This window comes from Strongylocentrotus purpuratus, unplaced genomic scaffold (genome assembly GCF_000002235.5).
Source record: "Strongylocentrotus purpuratus isolate Spur 01 unplaced genomic scaffold, Spur_5.0 spur5_scaffold_5, whole genome shotgun sequence".
Lineage (NCBI taxonomy): Eukaryota > Metazoa > Echinodermata > Echinoidea > Camarodonta > Strongylocentrotidae > Strongylocentrotus > Strongylocentrotus purpuratus.
In genome coordinates this window covers 388,885-407,080 of record NW_022145611.1, presented here as the reverse complement: position 1 = coordinate 407,080, position 18,196 = coordinate 388,885, and the positions used below count along the sequence as shown (strand labels likewise).

At 35.9% G+C, this 18,196-nt stretch overlaps 1 protein-coding gene across 4 annotated transcripts in view; it reads left to right on the top strand.

Moving 5' to 3' along the window:
* Window positions 1-18,196, top strand: part of LOC754884 (nesprin-1) — a 127,407-nt gene that overhangs the window by 89,340 nt on the left and 19,871 nt on the right. For 3 of the 4 annotated variants that reach the window (XM_030999729.1, XM_030999728.1, XM_030999727.1), the window contains 7 exons: window positions 4,026-4,188; window positions 9,765-9,952; window positions 10,800-10,950; window positions 11,777-11,910; window positions 12,539-12,725; window positions 13,528-13,728; window positions 14,408-14,458. In XM_030999729.1, coding sequence (XP_030855589.1) covers window positions 4,026-4,188; window positions 9,765-9,952; window positions 10,800-10,950; window positions 11,777-11,910; window positions 12,539-12,725; window positions 13,528-13,728; window positions 14,408-14,458 — 1,075 coding nt within the window. The remainder of the gene's footprint in view (window positions 1-4,025; window positions 4,189-9,764; window positions 9,953-10,799; window positions 10,951-11,776; window positions 11,911-12,538; window positions 12,726-13,527; window positions 13,729-14,407; window positions 14,459-18,196) is intronic. The other variant, XM_030999730.1, reaches the window with a different exon arrangement.

Below are 18,196 nucleotides of genomic sequence, written 5' to 3'. Positions count from 1 at the left end.
ATTAGTGGTAAAAACAGAGTCTGTGTACTAATGTTTTGCTAGTGTCATTAAAGGTAATACAAAGTTTTGGTATGGGGTCATGAATTCGGTTCAAATGAACATATTGGAAGCATATACGATCCTAAAATATTCAGTGATCGTTGTCGCTGGCGAAATCGACTCTAAAGTTATGAAATTGTAAATAATAAACATTTATGTTGAATAGCTCCCTCTCAAGGTCAAGCTATTAATTAAGCTATAAAACAATGTTTATTGACTGAAATCGACCGATTAGCTATTGTCGTTCGGAAATTATATACCACAACTACATACTCTGAGATTTTCATGGTCGCAGCTACGATTTTACGGCCGTAGGAGCTATTTGAAATTTATCAAAATTTACCGGGAGCACCGGTAAATCTTTATATTCAATTTTTCTCGAAAGCAGAAGTGTTTTAGGGGCTAAAATTTCTGGTGTTTGTAATACATCCACAGGAGCATCCAAATATATCAAAATTGTAAAGAATCACTATCCACCCATTTTTCAAAATTTCCCAAAACTTTGTAATACCTTTAATGATGGCATAAAAAATGTTTGTGATACGTGCTGCACAAACAGTCATCAAAAGCTCTATGGGATTTATTAAATATGAAGAAATGCATCTGCTGGATTATGCCTTTTCTTTTGTGTATGTGTCAGTGATAATTCATTGGGCTGTTGAGTGCATATTTTGTCTAGCCTTCAGACTTAATATTGATAGATGCTAGCATAAAGAAGGAAGATATACAGTAGTTGATATCAGGTTTATAAATAAGATTTTAGAAGATTTTTTTGCACAAATTTGTTGTTACTTTTGTCTGAAAACATTTATTACTTTGGATTTTATAGTTAACCCAACAGCTGATATGTACCTCTTGTTTCTCTTTGAAGGCAAACCATCCTTTCTAAATTCTGTATTTGTGTACCGGTACTCTTTATCGTTCTTAGGAATAATTTGTTTGTTTATCTACTTGAAAGTCATTTTTCAAGTGAGTAAAAATTGTTTCGTGCAATATCAGTTTCTATATCTGGGAGTGGGGCATTAGTAACATATGTATGGCTATACTCATGGCTATTCCATCTTTTGAGTATCTGATCTATTATTGACCATCAGTGTTAAAAGATTCGAAACAGGTAACGAAGATTAACCACCTTGCTGGTACTATCTAATAGGTTTATTGGGGCTATTCAAATAGGATCAACATACAGAGGGGTAACTTTGCTCTTGTACTTTTAGGGTTCTTTATTCTGTGTGCCATATATATAGTATATTATAACCCTACTGCATGCAGGTACATCATGTACAAGAGGAATGTGTTTAGCCATAAACATTTCGATAAAATGATTACAGAAAAGTTTCAACCCTTAAAGGTTATACAAAGTTTTGGGAAATTTTAAAAATTTGGTGGATAGTGATTCCTTACAATTTTGATATATTTGGATGCCCATGTGGATGTTTTATAAGCACTAGAAAACTTAGCCCCTAAAACACTTCTGTTTTCGAGAAAAATTGAATATAAAAATTTACCGGTGCTCCCAGTAAATTTTGATAAATTTCAAATAGCAAATAGCTTATCGGTCAATTTTAGTCAAGAAACATTGTTTTATAGCCTAATTAATATCTTGACCTTGAGAGGGAGCTTTACAACATAAAGAGTTTATTATTTACAATTATTTACGATTTCAACCGCAACAATGATCCCTCGAAATTGTAGCATCGCATATGCTTCCAATATGTTAATTTGAACCAAATTCATGACCCCCATACCCAAACTTTGTATTACTTTTAATTATTTCAAATGAATTTAGTTTTACGAAATAAAGTGCTTGATATATATCAAGTACAATATACATGTAGGTTGGCAGTTTTAAAGAAATAGAACAGGATACAAACCTTTTTAATTCTGAATACAAAAATCATTACACTATATGGTGTCCTATGCTTTAAACTTTCCAGTCCAAAGTATTATGAATCATTGCCCAAATTACATGGTACCATATCAGCCCTAGAACATTTCAAGACAACAAATGTTCTATATTATGATGTAATCATTCACGTATGCGGTTAGGCGTTAAAAGACAACTTGTCTGGCTTGCTAAGACCTACAGACTGATGAGTTTACCAAATGTTATCAGTTCTGTATCACCACCAGTGCTTGCATTGGCTGGCTAGTAACTCATTGGTTTAAGAGTTGAGACAAATTTAGACTGATGCAGTGATATTGATGGGGATAACATTTGTCATGATAGTGACATCAAGGAAATAACTTATCTGATGTGATAAAGGCAATATTCAGGCATTCATCATTTGATTTCAAGGAGGAGTGTTGAAACTTTGGTTCAGTGAATTTTGATGGTCAAACCACAGACATGATCGATCATCATTTCTGCATTTATGCAGTTGACCACGTACAGTACGTACATCCAACTCCCTGGTACAATCAATGAGTTTTGCCTAGACCTCAAAGCCTCACTCTGACATCTGTGTGTGAAGAGTTCTAGTGGGCTTGTAAGGTGAACTTGTTGTGTGTAGCACGTACCTGTGTATACTCAGTCCGGAATGTTGGATCTTGGATTTTTATTCATACAACTCTGTCTCTGCATTGCATTTACTGAAGCTTATTTGTTTGATTCAAGGGATCAACAAACTGGCCTGTTCATTCAATTAAAATACAATCATCTAGCTAGCTCTGCTCACCGCCTCCATATTTGTTTGGAGTTGATTGTGAAGTGTGAGCACCGGCCATTACTACATTAGCATGTTGATTTTTACTTTGAGTTTTCTCTAAGAATAGTTCATCACTCAGATGGAAATACATATAGCTTTGCTTTTAAAGAACCAACAATAGGAGAACCATCAATATCATCTTTGCAACACATTGCACTCAGTGTATGACTTATGAGAAGCAATGGAGTTTTTATTGCAAGAAAACAGAAACTCTCTAGACTGATCCAGATTATCATCATCAGAGAGTTTTGTGCTTTGTGAATCTTCATCAAGCAGTATATAGCTGCATTTACACTGCAAGCAAGAATTGTCTGACATTCCGGTGTTCTGCCAACTATGCAACTGTAGTATTATACCGTCAAAATATTAGAAAATCTACCTAGCTCTCACTGGGGTGTCATTGATTTTTGGAGTGCAAATGATCATGGCAGGTTGTGTAAATGGGCCTTTTGTTAGGGGACATTGACATATTTATATTTGATAGGTGAATTGAATAGAGAGCACTGATGCCATAATGGATGCAGGCCTAAAGACCCCAGTGAAAGATTTTAGGGCTTCGTCCCTCTCCTCTCCCCCTATGTCACATGTAGCCCCAAGGTACAAAGTTGACATGGGTTCAGTGGAGACAAAAGACCGGGAATTAAATGTGTTCAGCTTACTCAAACCTAGGTAGGTCCATGGTAGAACACATTGCAACCAAGAGTGTATAAAGGTAGATGGTAAATCAATCCAATGAGAAATGTTGGATAGTATTTACTAAGCTTCTCCAATTAATTTGTGACTGTGTGTGAGTGTATGTTTCAACACAATATGTGATAGTGTGATGCTTGTCTATTTGTTAACTCATTTGTTTTTCCATTTTCTTTTCATCCCTATATATTGATTGATTTAAATCAGTAACAAAGTAACAAAAATTAATAGAAAAATTCGGACTATATCAACATTATAAAAAAATGAACTAGACATTGTATTGCACTATAATATAGTAAGAAATACAACTGTACATCGTAAATATAGTTTTAATATACATGTACATTGAAATAAATTCCTGCACTCTTTTTTTGATATTATGAAACATCACTTTTGCTTTTCCTTCAGTTCACTATATCTAGCTCTTTTTTATTATGCATCAGTTCAAGAATGTACATCTAACAAGATGCTAGGTATATTTCTTTAAAAGCCAAGCATGGACTGTATATTGATGCAAAATAGAAATGGATGTCATTATAATGAAAAATCTGTCATTAATGTGCTTCTACTTGAACATGTATTTTTCAGAGTGAAGAAGTTGAAAGACACCCTGACTGCTGTTCAGCAGCTAGAGCAGGACATGAGTAACCTCAGGGAATGGCTAAGTAGAGTGGAAAGGGAACTCAACACTCCTCTCACATATGAGACATGTCATATGCTGGAGATAGAAACCAAACAGAAATTTCATGAGGTGAGTTTGATGATTGAGGCTTGGTTTTTTTTGTGGAGATGATTTATTAGTGTTCAATTTATTAATGAATCAAGATAGCTATGCCACAAGAAGCTTAGGCGTGCTCATCTTTCTTTTTAGGAGGCATTATGACTTTGGGTTGTCCGTCCGCCTGTACGTCCCATTCTCATGATCGCGTTATCTCAAGAACCGATTGATGGATTCCTGCCAATGAACTGATTAGATTTGGGGATCATGAGGTCAAAGGTCATGGGGCTCATGACATATGCAAAAATAGCTTGTGATCGCATTATTTTTAGAGCCGATGGACGGATTACTATCAAACTCAAGACATGTATGAATCTTGCAAAGCCAATGAACTGATACGATTTTAGGGTCATGAGGTCAAAAATAAAAGGGTCATACATGTAAATGAAAAATAGCTTGTAATCAGGATATTCTGAGAACCTGTTAATGGATTACAATTAAACTTAAATTTGAAAAATGGCTTCAGTTTTGGTTTGTGAAATCGCTCTATGGCGGAGGCATCATTTTCGACTGCACATAGTCAAAGTTCCATCTAGTTTAGTTAAAGACCCGTTCCGATGAAAATGCAACTTGATATAAATGGAAAACTGAATGAATGTAGAATACATAAGGAATTAAAAGGTATTTACCCTTATACTGCACAAAAGCAAATTAAAACCTCATTTTCCGCAATCTTCCAAATTACGGGTCAACAGGGGTCAAATTTGATGAAGTTACAGTGACGACATAAATGTGGATCCAATCGTTCACATGAGGCGACGTGCTTGAATTTTTTTTCAATACACAGCAAACAGTGTGCCTTTGGTGTGATTATTACGTCACAATAGAGTGCGCGCGAAGTGCACAGGTTCATATACGCGTAATAGATGGGCAATGAAAATGAAAATATGAGACTAAATTTACTGATATTTTAACACCTAAAGTCCATAGGCTTTTTCATGAGAGGGTAATATGGTCCTCTATTGACTGTTTAGCTCTTTTAGGATTACAAGTGTAATATGCAGACCTGATAAAAACCTGATTTAAATCGGTTTCCTGATTTTGTTTGGATTTTTTCCTGATTTTCGTTTTTCTAGATTTAAAAAAAAAAAAATTTCTTCTCCCGATTTTCCTTTTTTTTAATCCCTATTATTTCCCAATTTTTGTTACTCAAAAGGGGGGAATGTCGTGAGATGCCATTTTCCCCAAAAAACCTCTTTTTTTTTTTTTACTCAAGGGAGGCATGGTTGAGGGTAAAAAAATGATATTATTGTAATCTATGGCTCATAATTAAGCTTTCTGTTGATATATAATTCATCCATTTCATTTTTCAGTTCACATATGGGCCCGTATTCTGAAGTCTGTCTAACTTAGCCATGTCTAAAGTTAAACAACTGTTTAGTTAGACACGACTTAGACGCGAGGTCGTGTCTAAGTCTATGGAACTCACTACCGCAGGCCGCCGTCACCTGTACCTCTCTGCTAAGCTTTAAGAGAGAGAGGTACTCAAGATCCAGCTCCGTTAAGCTACGAATGTCTTTTTAACTGCACAAAGCTCTTTGTAGACCTTTTATTGAGACACTACATGTATGTATACACCTGCACAGCACCTACATCAGTACGAGAATACACCCGACGGTGGCCTGTACTTATAGCGAAGAAGAAGAAGAAGTCCTGTCTAACTAAATTTTGTATTCTGAAGTCGTGTCTAAGTCTCGTCGAACTAAACAACTGTTTAAGTCCTGTCTAGGTCGTGTTTAACTATTTTTATATATTGATCAAGAAAGTATGAAATTGGTTGTACATGCTCTTATCACAAGTAAGCTTGATTATTGTAATGGGTTGCTGTTTGGAATGCCTGATTCTCTGATAGCTAAAGTCCAAAATGCATGTGCAAGACTTGTCTATCGTCGGTCGAAATTCACTTCAACCGCACCTCTTCTGAGAGAACTCCACTGGTTGCCAGTCCGTCAAAGAATCTCATTCAAAATATTGTTAATTGTCTATAAATCATTGAGTGGTCAAGCCCCTAATTACATCACAGAATTACTTCAACTCAAAGTCCAATCACACAGTCGTAGCCTGCGCAGTTCCACAGATAAATTATTGTTTCAGATTCCCCATGGCAAAACTAAAGTAACTCTTGGGGACCGTGCTTTTGCTATTGCTGCCCCCAAACTATGGAATAGCTTGCCAATAGAAATACGAAGCACTCCTTCTCTCAATGTGTTTAAATCTAATTTAAAAACTTATTTGTTCAACTGAGTGATCTTATTTTGTAGAATTTAGTAAAAAGGAGCTCTTAACCAGCGCAGCTGAATATATTTTGTATAAAAGCTGCGCTATATAAATTTATTATTATTATTATTAACTAAACAACTGTTTAAGTTTTGCGCAAGTCGTGTTTAACTTTTAGTCACGACTTCTGGGCATGCCCAGTAGGCATTAATTCTGACGATAGAACCGATGCGCATGCGTGCGCGCTCCGGATAAGTAAATTAACACGCACAGCTAGCTGTGCACGTGCTGGTACCATGGTGATGTGATCGTGACGTTATAATGACTAGAATGCATGTACTGTGTACGTACGTACACACTGCATGCATTGCATTGACAAACACACTAATAATATCATAGTATTAGTGCCTCAGTGCTCGGAAGAACCAGAAAAGAAACTCCTCCAACAGAATTGTTAGTTTATTATAGATTATAGATGTCATCAGTAGATAAGAATAGTTAATATTATAGAGAAAAAACGTTAGGCTACACAAGAAAAAACCCTGCAAAATGTATTTGAAATTTTAGAAGATGCACGTACCATCGTTCTCCCCTGCAAGTTTGGGATCAGATAGTAGAGTGTACCTTCGATGTTAAAAAGCAGCAGAATCGCGCCATTAAACAGGACTTAAACAACCCTATGATTTCTCTAGCTTTTTCAAAATAACGGACATGATTTATGTCCACAGGACTTTTGGGGCACTTCTCCCATTTCCTTCCCATACCACTTACCATTAAATCTAAAAAAAAAAAAACACAATTGAAAGGAAATCTGCCTTTTTTGAAAATCCCTCCATTCATCCAAAGCCCAAGCTCACAGGACAGGTATTGTGAATCCAAAGGGTCTTTCAAATTCCAGCTCTTTTGAAAGCCACCCTCTGAAGTATGTGGGAACAAAGGGTCTAGAACAACACTACTTAGCTAAGAAGTAGGGTCTACAAGTAGTAGAACTATTGATGCTTGACAGATTGGTATGGGTTTGACCTATTGTGCAGCCTTTACATTTCATACTGCAAGAGGCCATCAGGAGGTCAGAATAACAAGAAATGATACAGTTATTTAAGAAGGGCCTAGTTGTTGGAACACATGAACCTGCACTTTATATTGCAAGGAATGAAACCTAAGTTATAATTAGTTTGAATTAGGATTGTATAGATAAAAAGGACATATTTCAATTTAGTGGAAATTAGTTGCAATGCAAGGGTTTTGGAAGTGAATTTGTTATGTTTCTGCTACAAAGTTACAGTAGCCGGAGGAATGACGTTTTCTGGCTGTCCGTTCATATATCCCGTTCTCGTGATCTGGTTATCTCAAGAACCAATTGATCTTGCAGAGCTAATGAATTGATTAGATTTTGGGGTCATGAGGTCAAAGGTCACAGGGCTTATTATGTCTGCAAAAATAGCTTGTGAACGAATTGACAATACTGACAGATGGATTACTATCAAACTCGGGACATGTATGTATCTTGCAGAGCCAATGAAGTAATTTAAGGTCATGAGGTAAAAGTTCAAAGGGTCATGCATGTATATGACAAATCGCTTTTAATCATGATATTCTGTGAACCTGTTAATGGATTAAACTTGAATTTTAAAAATTGCTTCTGTTCTGGCTTGTAAAATCACTCTATGGCGGAGGCATCATTTTCGACGTGCAGTCGATCAGCATCTACTAGTTTTTTCATGCTCGTAAACAAGCAGACTTGAATTGATTTCCCTTCTTCCAAGAGATATTTAGCAATCACATAACTTTGGTCATAATGGAAAGTTCTCTTCTGATATGAGTTTTGTTTATCTTGTTTTTCTTGATTCTTCATTTGAACACTGATCTCACAATTTTATTGCTCCCATGAACTTGCTTCAAGTCCCATTTCTTAAATTCAGAGCTTATAAAACTTAAAATACCCTGTAGAATGATCAAATGTGTGATTTGTTTAATTGTTCTTTGAATATTACGTGTCATCACCTGGCTGGTATAAATTCAGTCAAGTTGAGGTCCGTGGTTCAAATATCCTACTTGCAAACCTTTAAAATTGTTTATGCATGGTAATCGGAATTCCCCACCTGACTGTACTATGGCCTGTAGGGCCAGCAAGCCATGCTAGAATAATTCTATGTGATTATCATTTGTGAGACATACTAAAACAAGTTTCTGTGGGCTCAAACATGAACAGCAAGACAGATTCAGTATTAGATTATGGAGGATCTTTAAGTTTGTTTCTTTTTGCTGCTAGTACAATGCAATAGTAATTGAAAAATGTGTCTAGTGTAAAATGCAAAGGTGCCTTTCAGTTCACCTTCCTCCATATACTCATGGCTTAATGGTTTCCATCCCAGCTGAAGATACAAATTCAATTTTTGTTTGTTTTTTCTTTTGTAGGAAGTAAAACATACCAAGATAGCTATGCCCTTTTGAACCACCCAAGGCCTAAGACCTGCACACATTAACTTGATGTCAAATCGCCTGATAGATTAACTAAATAATGTGTACTGGGACACATCTTTTTTGTCCCTATGTAACTCACTTGTTAAAAAAAATAGAAAGTGGACCTTAAAGGTATCGTTTAATAATTGTTAAATCTGAAATGCATGGCCCTACGTATTATCAGTGTCTGTGATATGGTGTAATATTGAAGCCCAGTGTTTCAAAACAAGTAAAAATCTTTGATTGACCAGTTTTACCATACTCGTTTTCCCGTTAGGAGAACAAATTCTGACATTTCTAATTCCAATCGTAGATATCTTGATAATCAGACAGGCGATTGGCTTGTAAAAGTTATGGGATTCATGTACCGGTATGACCTAAAGGTTTATAATTATGATTGCAGCATGAGCTAAATCCAGGATTTTTTCTAGAATCTGAGGCAAAGTTACCCAATCCTTTTAACATCATTAATGTGTACAGTAGGCTTGCAAATGCACCATGCACCATGCAAGCCGATACTTACAACCAGCATCATTAATGTGTTTCTTGAATTGAAGAAGTGAGCAAAAACACTTTTTAGTAATTAGCACTATTTTTCTTATTACATGTATACAGATTCATGTACTCTGTATATAGTGATGTTGAATTGCTTGAAAGTTCTGACCATTTATCAAATCTAGATACAATCTACATATAATTTGTTCTCTGTGACCGTTTTTCTATGTTTGTGTATTCTATTTAAGCACTTCTTTGACAGAGCAGTACATTAGTATAACCGTGCTATTTGCTCATGATATTTAATTTTCCCAATCATTACCTCCTTATTTATTGCATATAACATGAAAAAACTTCTTCCTCTTCCATATCAGGAACTTCATAAAGATATAACCCGACACAGCAGTGGGGTAGCATCAGTACTAAACCTCTGTGAAGTGCTTCTTCATGATCAAGATGCCTGCTCAACAGATGCAGACTGTGAAGCAATTAGAACAGCCACTCAGACATTAGATCAAAGATGGCATAACATCTGTACTCTATCTGCTGAAAGAAAGATGAGGTTTGTCATGCTCTTTCTTAACTCTTTGTAGGACACAATAATAATCTCCCTGTGCCACATTTTTGTTATCATGGGATACCGGTAGGTATACCAAATGCTTCCAGATTATTTAACTATTTCCAGTGCAAAATTAATCTATACTAGGGTTATCCTGGAGCTAATCAAGACCGTAAATGGGTTATTTTGCAAATCCATTGAGTTACACACAACATTCCTTCCCCATTTGGTGCCTATTGCTTCGTGCAAAACTTCATGTGTTACAAACCAGCAACCTTGCAGAGACTTGAAGAAACAACCAAAGTGTTAATATTGCATTCAAGCATATGCAAACCCAAGTGGGTCCGGCTAGCTTGGCACTATAGCAGACTCAGCATTGTACAGTGATGAAGTATCAACAGTTAAAGTGCAATCTCTACACCCACTAAAATGCCTGAAAATTCATGTTCTATAATTTTATCTCCTGAAGTTTTCAATATTACTTCTTTAGCAGCTATTTTACACATTCATATCAAATGATAATAAAAATTTGTTTTGACATAAACTTTTTTGTTGTTGCAAAAATTCACTCAAGTAATTGCAATGATTCAGCTTTGGCCTTGATTTTCTGCCGAGTTCAAAATGTCAAAATGTCTAGTTAAAAGTGTTAGCTTTCACTTTTTGAGTACTAAGCCCAAGGTTTGCAAACAAGTCTATGGACATTTTTTTCTTCAAATTTCTTTGTACCTTAATTCCATGTTCAACTATTAATGTTGAACTTTTGATTGTTTTAAAATATTGCACATGAATGTAGGTACTTCTCACTAAGAATTAAGAATGCCCTCTATGTATATGTACCATCTCTGTACAGGATCGAGGAGACATGGCGTCTATGGCAGAAGTTCAAAGAGGATTATGAGAGATTTGCTGACTGGTTAGAAAAGAGTGAGCAAGCCATTGCTGCTCCCAACACATCCTGTACACCATACATTATCATCAAAGAAGAAATCAAGAAATATGAAGTAAGTTTGATTGCTTGTTACAACCACAACCAATGCAGTGTTCGGTTCAGGAATTTCTTGCAATGTGACATAGTTCTCTAAATATTTTACATGAATTTTGCAACAACAAAGTTTCTCCCTCATTAGCAAATAAACACTACACTTTTGTACCTGTTTTCTCTTACGTGTTTGCTCTCTTTGTGGTTTTGATGAGGTGCACATGCCCCCATGCCCTTATGAGATCGGCCACTGCAGGGACTTAATAGTTCTTCATTAACTTCTTCTAGCATTACTATTAGAAGATAGAATATGTCATCAATGTAAAAAGAAACTAGATGGATCTTCGACTGCGCGCCATCAAAAATGATGCCTCAGCCATAGAGCGAATTGACCAACCACAACTGAAGTAATTTTTAAAATTCAGGTATGATTGTAATCCATTAACAGGTTCTCAGAATATCGTGATTACAAGCTATTTTTCATGTACATGTATGACCCTTTAACCTTTGACCCCATGACCCTAAAATCTAATCAGTTCATTGGCTCTGCAGGATACATACATGTATGTCCTGAGTTTGATAGTAATCCATCCATCGGTTCACATGCTATTTTCGCATACATAGTGAGCCCTGTGACCTTTGACTTTGTGACCCAAGTTTGACGGAAATCCATCAATTGGTTCTTGAGATAATGTGATCACAAGAACGGGACGGATGGACGGACAACACAAAAAACATAATGCCTCTGGCTATTTGGTTGCGGAGGCATAAAAAGTGCCTTGTTATATTGACTATTCCCTGTATGTGATAAACTGGTTTTAACAACTCATTTGATTGTTCTCTATCAGGCATTCCAGCGTAAGGTTCATGAGAACCTAGCCCAGCTAGAGATGTTGAACAAGCAATATCGCCGTCTGGCAAGAGAGGGCAGAACAGATGGTGCTAATCAACTCAGGGGTCTTGTCCACACTGCCAATGATAGGTAGAAACACATCTGTTAATTTATTATATGAAAGAACTGTTGAGTATTTACATTTGGGTCAAAGTTAAAATATTGAAATATTAAAATATTTACTTGATATCAAGACTGGAGCATAGCTCAATTTTAAGATCAACACTCAGGCAAAAATTTCAAGATTGCCCCTCTAACAGTCAATATTAGTGTGTTATACATAATAATAATTATAGTGGATTCTTTATTTCTCATGTCTGTCAAATATGACACTCCTGGAACTTCATTCATGTAGTACTAACTTCTTTGTACAATCTGTTGGCCATACAACATATTTGTAAAACATTTACACATTTTTATCAACAGCTGGAGAAAAATGTAAATTTTTATGTTCTGAAGACAGCATGTATTATTAATCTCTTTGTTTTATTCCAGAAATGTGATACAAATCAGTGACTTGTAGCACCTATAACTTTCAATTTTATCAATTATTTCATTGTATGTAACTTTTCTATTTTACATGTTCTAGTATTATTGCTATGTATTGACAGTATATTTTGATCAACTTAAAAAATGGTCAATGCTGCCTCTTTACTACCAAGCGTGTTTTTGATGAACCCTTATTTGAACTGAATTAAAAATATTTTTATGTCATTAGATGGGATGCATTAGCCCGAAGATGTTGCAGCGTTCTACGTCGTCTACGCTCTCAACAAGGTTTGAGGGACGAGTTTGAAGGGACAAGAGAGAGTATGGTGGTGTGGCTGACAGAGATGGACCTTCAATTAACCAATATAGAACACTTTTCACAGTCAGATATCTCTACCAAGACCAAACAAATGAAGGTTAGTCAGGACTCCACAATTCTTTGAATTACAAAGCTTTAAACTCAGTCAAACCTGCTTTAACATCCTCCTGTATATAAAGGCTACCAGTCCACAACATTTTGGGTTTGCTTGAAATTATGCTTCTAACTGAAACATGTGTGAAAAGTAAACCTGTCTATAAAATCAACCTGCCTAAAAAGACTACTTTTCGTGTCTCTCATTGGTGGTCTTCAGTTTATACGGGATTGACTGTATTTACTCAGAACTTGTGTGACTTCATGAAAAATTGTATACTGGTATGTTGAAGTAAAATTTAATCAACAATTTAATGACAACACTGATATAAGTCGTTATCATTGGTTTGCATTATGAAAGTTATTTTTGTTATAGAATGTAAATGCCCAAAGGTTATTGTTTCTCAAGCTTAACATTTCCTCTTTATAATCAATTTTAATTTCAATGTAGAAAACTGATTTAGTCAATATTTCTTCAAAATAATAGTTCACATTAAAAAAAAACACCCTAAAACGGAGAAAAGGTCATATTCAAAGTTCTTAGTTTTAAGTTTACTATTAAGTCCAAGCTATTTTGCCCCATGTGTTACCAATCACATCTAAGATTGAGTATATCTGATCATAGTATCCTTGCATTCAGTTGATAGCACCACTAGGGCTTTGATCTGACCAAATATGAATGGGAAATGACACATGATGTCAGTTTATGTTCAGAACTCCACAATACATGTTAACATGCAAAATTACCAAGTACCTTTGACTTACAATGATATTACTTCTCCCTATGTCTTGTTACGTTCTACTAGGCATTCCAACATGAGATAGAGCTGAACCAATCTAGGTTAGATGAGATCGATGGGTATGCTCGTAACCTGATGCAACGTTGTGATGCCAATGATGCTGCTCAGATACAGGAAGAAATGGATGATCTCAGAGGCTATGCTGATGAGGTCTTTGCAAGGGTCAGCAAATTCCAGAGAAAGCTTGAGAGGATTACAGCTACTGAGGTAATGAGCTTCAAATTGAACTAATTTAAAGCATTATCATAACATTATTTATAACATCTTACAATTGTGCTTCCTCTTTACTGTCTTTCATTCTTCATACCACATTATGTAAACTTTCACATTAAACTAAACTTTGACAAAAATCTAATTTTTAAGATCTAGGAAGTAGAATCAGTGCATTTCACTTTGTCAGGAATGATGTCATGATGTCTTTATCTTTAGCTCTTTGCGTAGTCTACACATATGATGCAACTTGCATAATAATCTCTAGAGATGACAACTGATTTCTGATTCTTAAAAGTAGACGAAGATCATTTCAATTCCAATCATGTTTGGAGTTATGTGTGCAGTGGAATAATGCTCTAACACTTTTTCACTTCATGTCTTTCTCGTGGATTCACTCTCTTTGTCAAGCAGAAGATGTAAAGAGAGCCCATTCTTGTAAAAATATCAGGCCTGGACTGTTTTGCATTTAGATGGTTTGTTTGTACATGAATGTAAAAATATTGTAGCATGCCATTGATGCTGAAAAGCTGCTATACCTTCAACTGTACAAAACCTGCATCGTATACATGTACAACATTTTCTCTCTTGTACATGGTGTAATCATGTACTAATCATCCATGTTTCTAAACAGAATTGTTATGTTTTCTTGAACCCATCGCTGCCTGATAAATAGGGAGATTCTTCTGCCATACCCTTTGATTATTTCATGGTTGGTAATACCAAGGTATGAATGTCAACTTGTCATATCAGTGTTTCATCCAAATGTTCCTCTAGTCAACAAGTTGTGTTCCTATATGCTTCCTTCTTCTTTCTAGTAGCACAAAACAAATGATTTTATGTTCACAAGTTATGGGTACATGGTTTATACATGATGACTTCTCATGTCTTCTGGTTTTTATTTACTAGAGGAAAGATATTTATTAATAGCCATTTATGGTATTTTATATGAAACAGAGCAGACTACATTCATCATTTCATGCTTTTCTAAATGTTTGTATCCTGTCAGGTTGTTTTAAAATTCTCTTCTCTGTTTTCTCAATTTTCTGTGCCTATGATTTTTTTATATTCTATTTGTTATCATTAATTTGTAAGGCACTGTAATGTATTGCTGATAATATGAGTATTGTGCCATTTTAGTATTTGCTGTGAAGTTGTATGTGATAAGTTTTCTTTTTATAGTTGAAAATATCTAGTTATTGTAAGTTCACTTACAAATTTTGTTACTTAGAGCGTATTGCTTTTTATTATTCATGTAATCATTTAATGTGTGTGGAATACATATGATTTTGTTATTCATTATTTTTTCTTTCATGTATTTTGCAAAGAAATCTGGTTTTGACAAAGTTGCTGATCTAAACATGTTGCATATATTACGCTTCATGTAAATTTGCCCTGTTCTGCCTTTTCCTACATTTCTATTTTTGCCATGGTCCATTACTTCACTTTAGCATTTCTTACTTTGATTTTTTCATATTGTACTCACTATGAGCAGAATATGAGAATTCAAAATGAAAGACAATTCCTTAATTATAATATGTATATATGTATATATCTTTATTTATTTATGCATGCATGCAATTTCACAATTTCACAATTAATTGGAGTTAACATCACATGAAAAAGAATATGATTTAACAAATCATTCCAATCTTATAATCCATTTGAATTGACTTCACATGAAAAACAATTTAACATTGTTTTATCAAATACAAGTTGTAACGGTCTAGCAGTTTCATCCGGTTTACCATCTCAAACCGATTCTTTGGTTGTTCCGGTTTACCGGTTCCAAACGTTGCATTTAGGAGTAGGGTATCCGGTCCAGCCGGTCCTGTCCCCGGTTCTCGTCCTCTGGTTTTTACAGTACGAGCAACCTCGGCAGTTGACAAATCGTTTGGCTCGTGCGGCTCCTCACAAACCGGCGGCAGTTCTGGAGTCTGTGGGATTTTTTCCTCCCCATACATCCATCATCATATCATACTGCCCCAGCTCTTCAAACCAAAACACGTACACTTTTGTGGTTGCGAGATCGAGACGGATCGTAGGGGCCGAGTTTTTGGCGATCGATTTTGTTTTGATAGATCATATTAGCTGAACTTAGACCACTAAACATCGCGAAACTGCAATCAATTTTCATCACGATTGACGCAATTTTATAAAGTTTTTGTGAATAGAGGTATGAAATTAAAGCCTATTTTGTGATTATTCTCGGTATTGATACTGAATTTTGATAATCATTCTTCAACGTAAAGAAAATCTGACAAAATCACCATGACTGACACACGTACAATACAGTGCAGTACAGTGCAGTGTGTGTGTGAGCTGAGCTGAGCTGAGCTTGAGTCGAAGAGATTTGACACTTTGAAATTACTATCTGTTGGTTTGCATCATTATTGCCGCAATTTCAATATAGTTTCGTGAATAGATGTATGAAACCTGAGCTTAGAATTAATAAAAGTATAACTAATGTCTACGTTTTAAAACAACTTTTTGAATTTCTTGTGAAAATTTTACTTTGAAAATGATTATCGAAATTCATGACCAGAAATAATCGCAATCTAGGGTCTATTAGTTCTTGCATCAGATCAATGCATAAAAACTTAGTTATTGAACTATTTTTTTAATAGGCAATTATGAAGCAGGATTCAGGAAGCCCGAAACCTTAGCCTACCATACTAAACAAATCTCAACAAACTGTATCCTTTTATGAATTAATGAAAAAGTAGCCCCAGAAAAAGAGCCCCTGAAATGGAAAAAAAAGCCCCCGAAATTTGAAATGGAGCCCCCGAAATGAAAAACTTAATTTTTTCCCTGGGGGCCAGGCTCCCGACTGAATGGGTGTTGGGGACCTGGATGCGGATTCTGATTCTGAATCCGTAGCTAGTGTGGCCCCCAGGTACCGCAGGGGTTGGCAACAAACGCTCAGGCACTGCTTGCTAAGTACCTGCCTGGGACTTTCTCTCTGACCCAGTCGGAAGGAGTCCAGAATGCGAGTTTCTTCCGCTCGGATACTCCCTCGAAAGGGATTCCGTTAACAAAAGACTTTAAGGCAGCATATAGTGTGGCTGCAGAGTCGTCTCAGCAGGCTAAGCTGGTACTCAAGGACTTTGCGTTCAGGTCTCCAGACACTGTGGCTTTCTTTGAGCCCAAATCTTTTTCACCAGATTTGACACATTTGGCGGGAAGACTGGGCATGAATTTTAAAAGCAGTACGTTTCAGACTCTAGATAGGCCAGTATGGTCATGTGAAGCACATGCTAGGTCAGGCATGAGGTTGACGGCCTACCTGGGGTCGCTTCTGTCCTTAAGAGTCAGGGCGCGGGAGATTTTTTGTTTCTGAGGCTGATGAGTCGATCTTAGATGAGGTTTTGTTGGCTGTCACTCAGGTGCTATGGACACAGCTCTCTTTTGGGGCTGCCCAGGCGACGAACATCCGCCTAAGGGGTTCTCAAGAGGGACGTACCCATGTGTTGGCGGGGGTGCCCTCGTCAGAGGAACACCTCTTCGGAGGCCAGTTCGCGACAAGTTTTTGAATTTTTGATATAATTTTTAAATTATAAGTTCTTAGTCAATGAAACTTTGACTATAGGGTAATCAAGTATCCCAATCATGTGAGTAGAATTTCAGATCACAAAGTCAAGGTCAAAGGTCATTTCAGGTCAACAGACTTGGACTATGTTGTAGCATCATCATCGAAAACTTAACCTAAGGTTAAGTTTTTGAATTTTTGATATAATTTTGAAAGTATAAGTTCTTAGTCAATGAAACTTGGACTATATGGTTATCAAGTCTCCCCAATCATGTGAGTAGAATTTCAGGTCACCAAGTTAAGGTCAAAGGTCATTTAAGGTCAACAAACTTAGACTTTGTTGTGGCATCAACATCAAGATTTTCAAAATGCTTCTTCTTCGTTATTTTTCAACCGATTTTGATTCTGATTGTTTCATATGATAGGGCTAGGAGGGGGATTTAAAATTTCTACACAGAATCGTGAAATTCATTATCTATGCTAATTTATGCAAATTTATTCAAAATCACAAAAAAGGCTTCTTCTCCTTCATTTCTCGACCGATTTTGATTTGGTTTGCTTTATATGGTAGAGCTAACTTAGGTACACTAAACTTTTACACAGAATTTTGAAATTGGTTTCCATTAATTAATTATGGTAATTTATGCAAATTTATTCCAAAAATAACAAAAAATTGCTTCTTTTCCCTCATTTCTTGACTGATTTTGATTTGGTTAGCCTTATCTGGTAGAGCTAAATTTGGAACACTTAACTTCTACACAGAATTGTGAGATTTTGCTCCATTGATTATTTATGGTACTTTATGCAAATGAAATGAAATTATGTCCCTTCCAGGGCATCAAATTTTTAATTTTTGACCAGTTCAAAAGTGTACCACATAAAATTTACGATATTTGTTGTTGCGAGATGCGGATGAGCGCTACGTCATTGACGTTC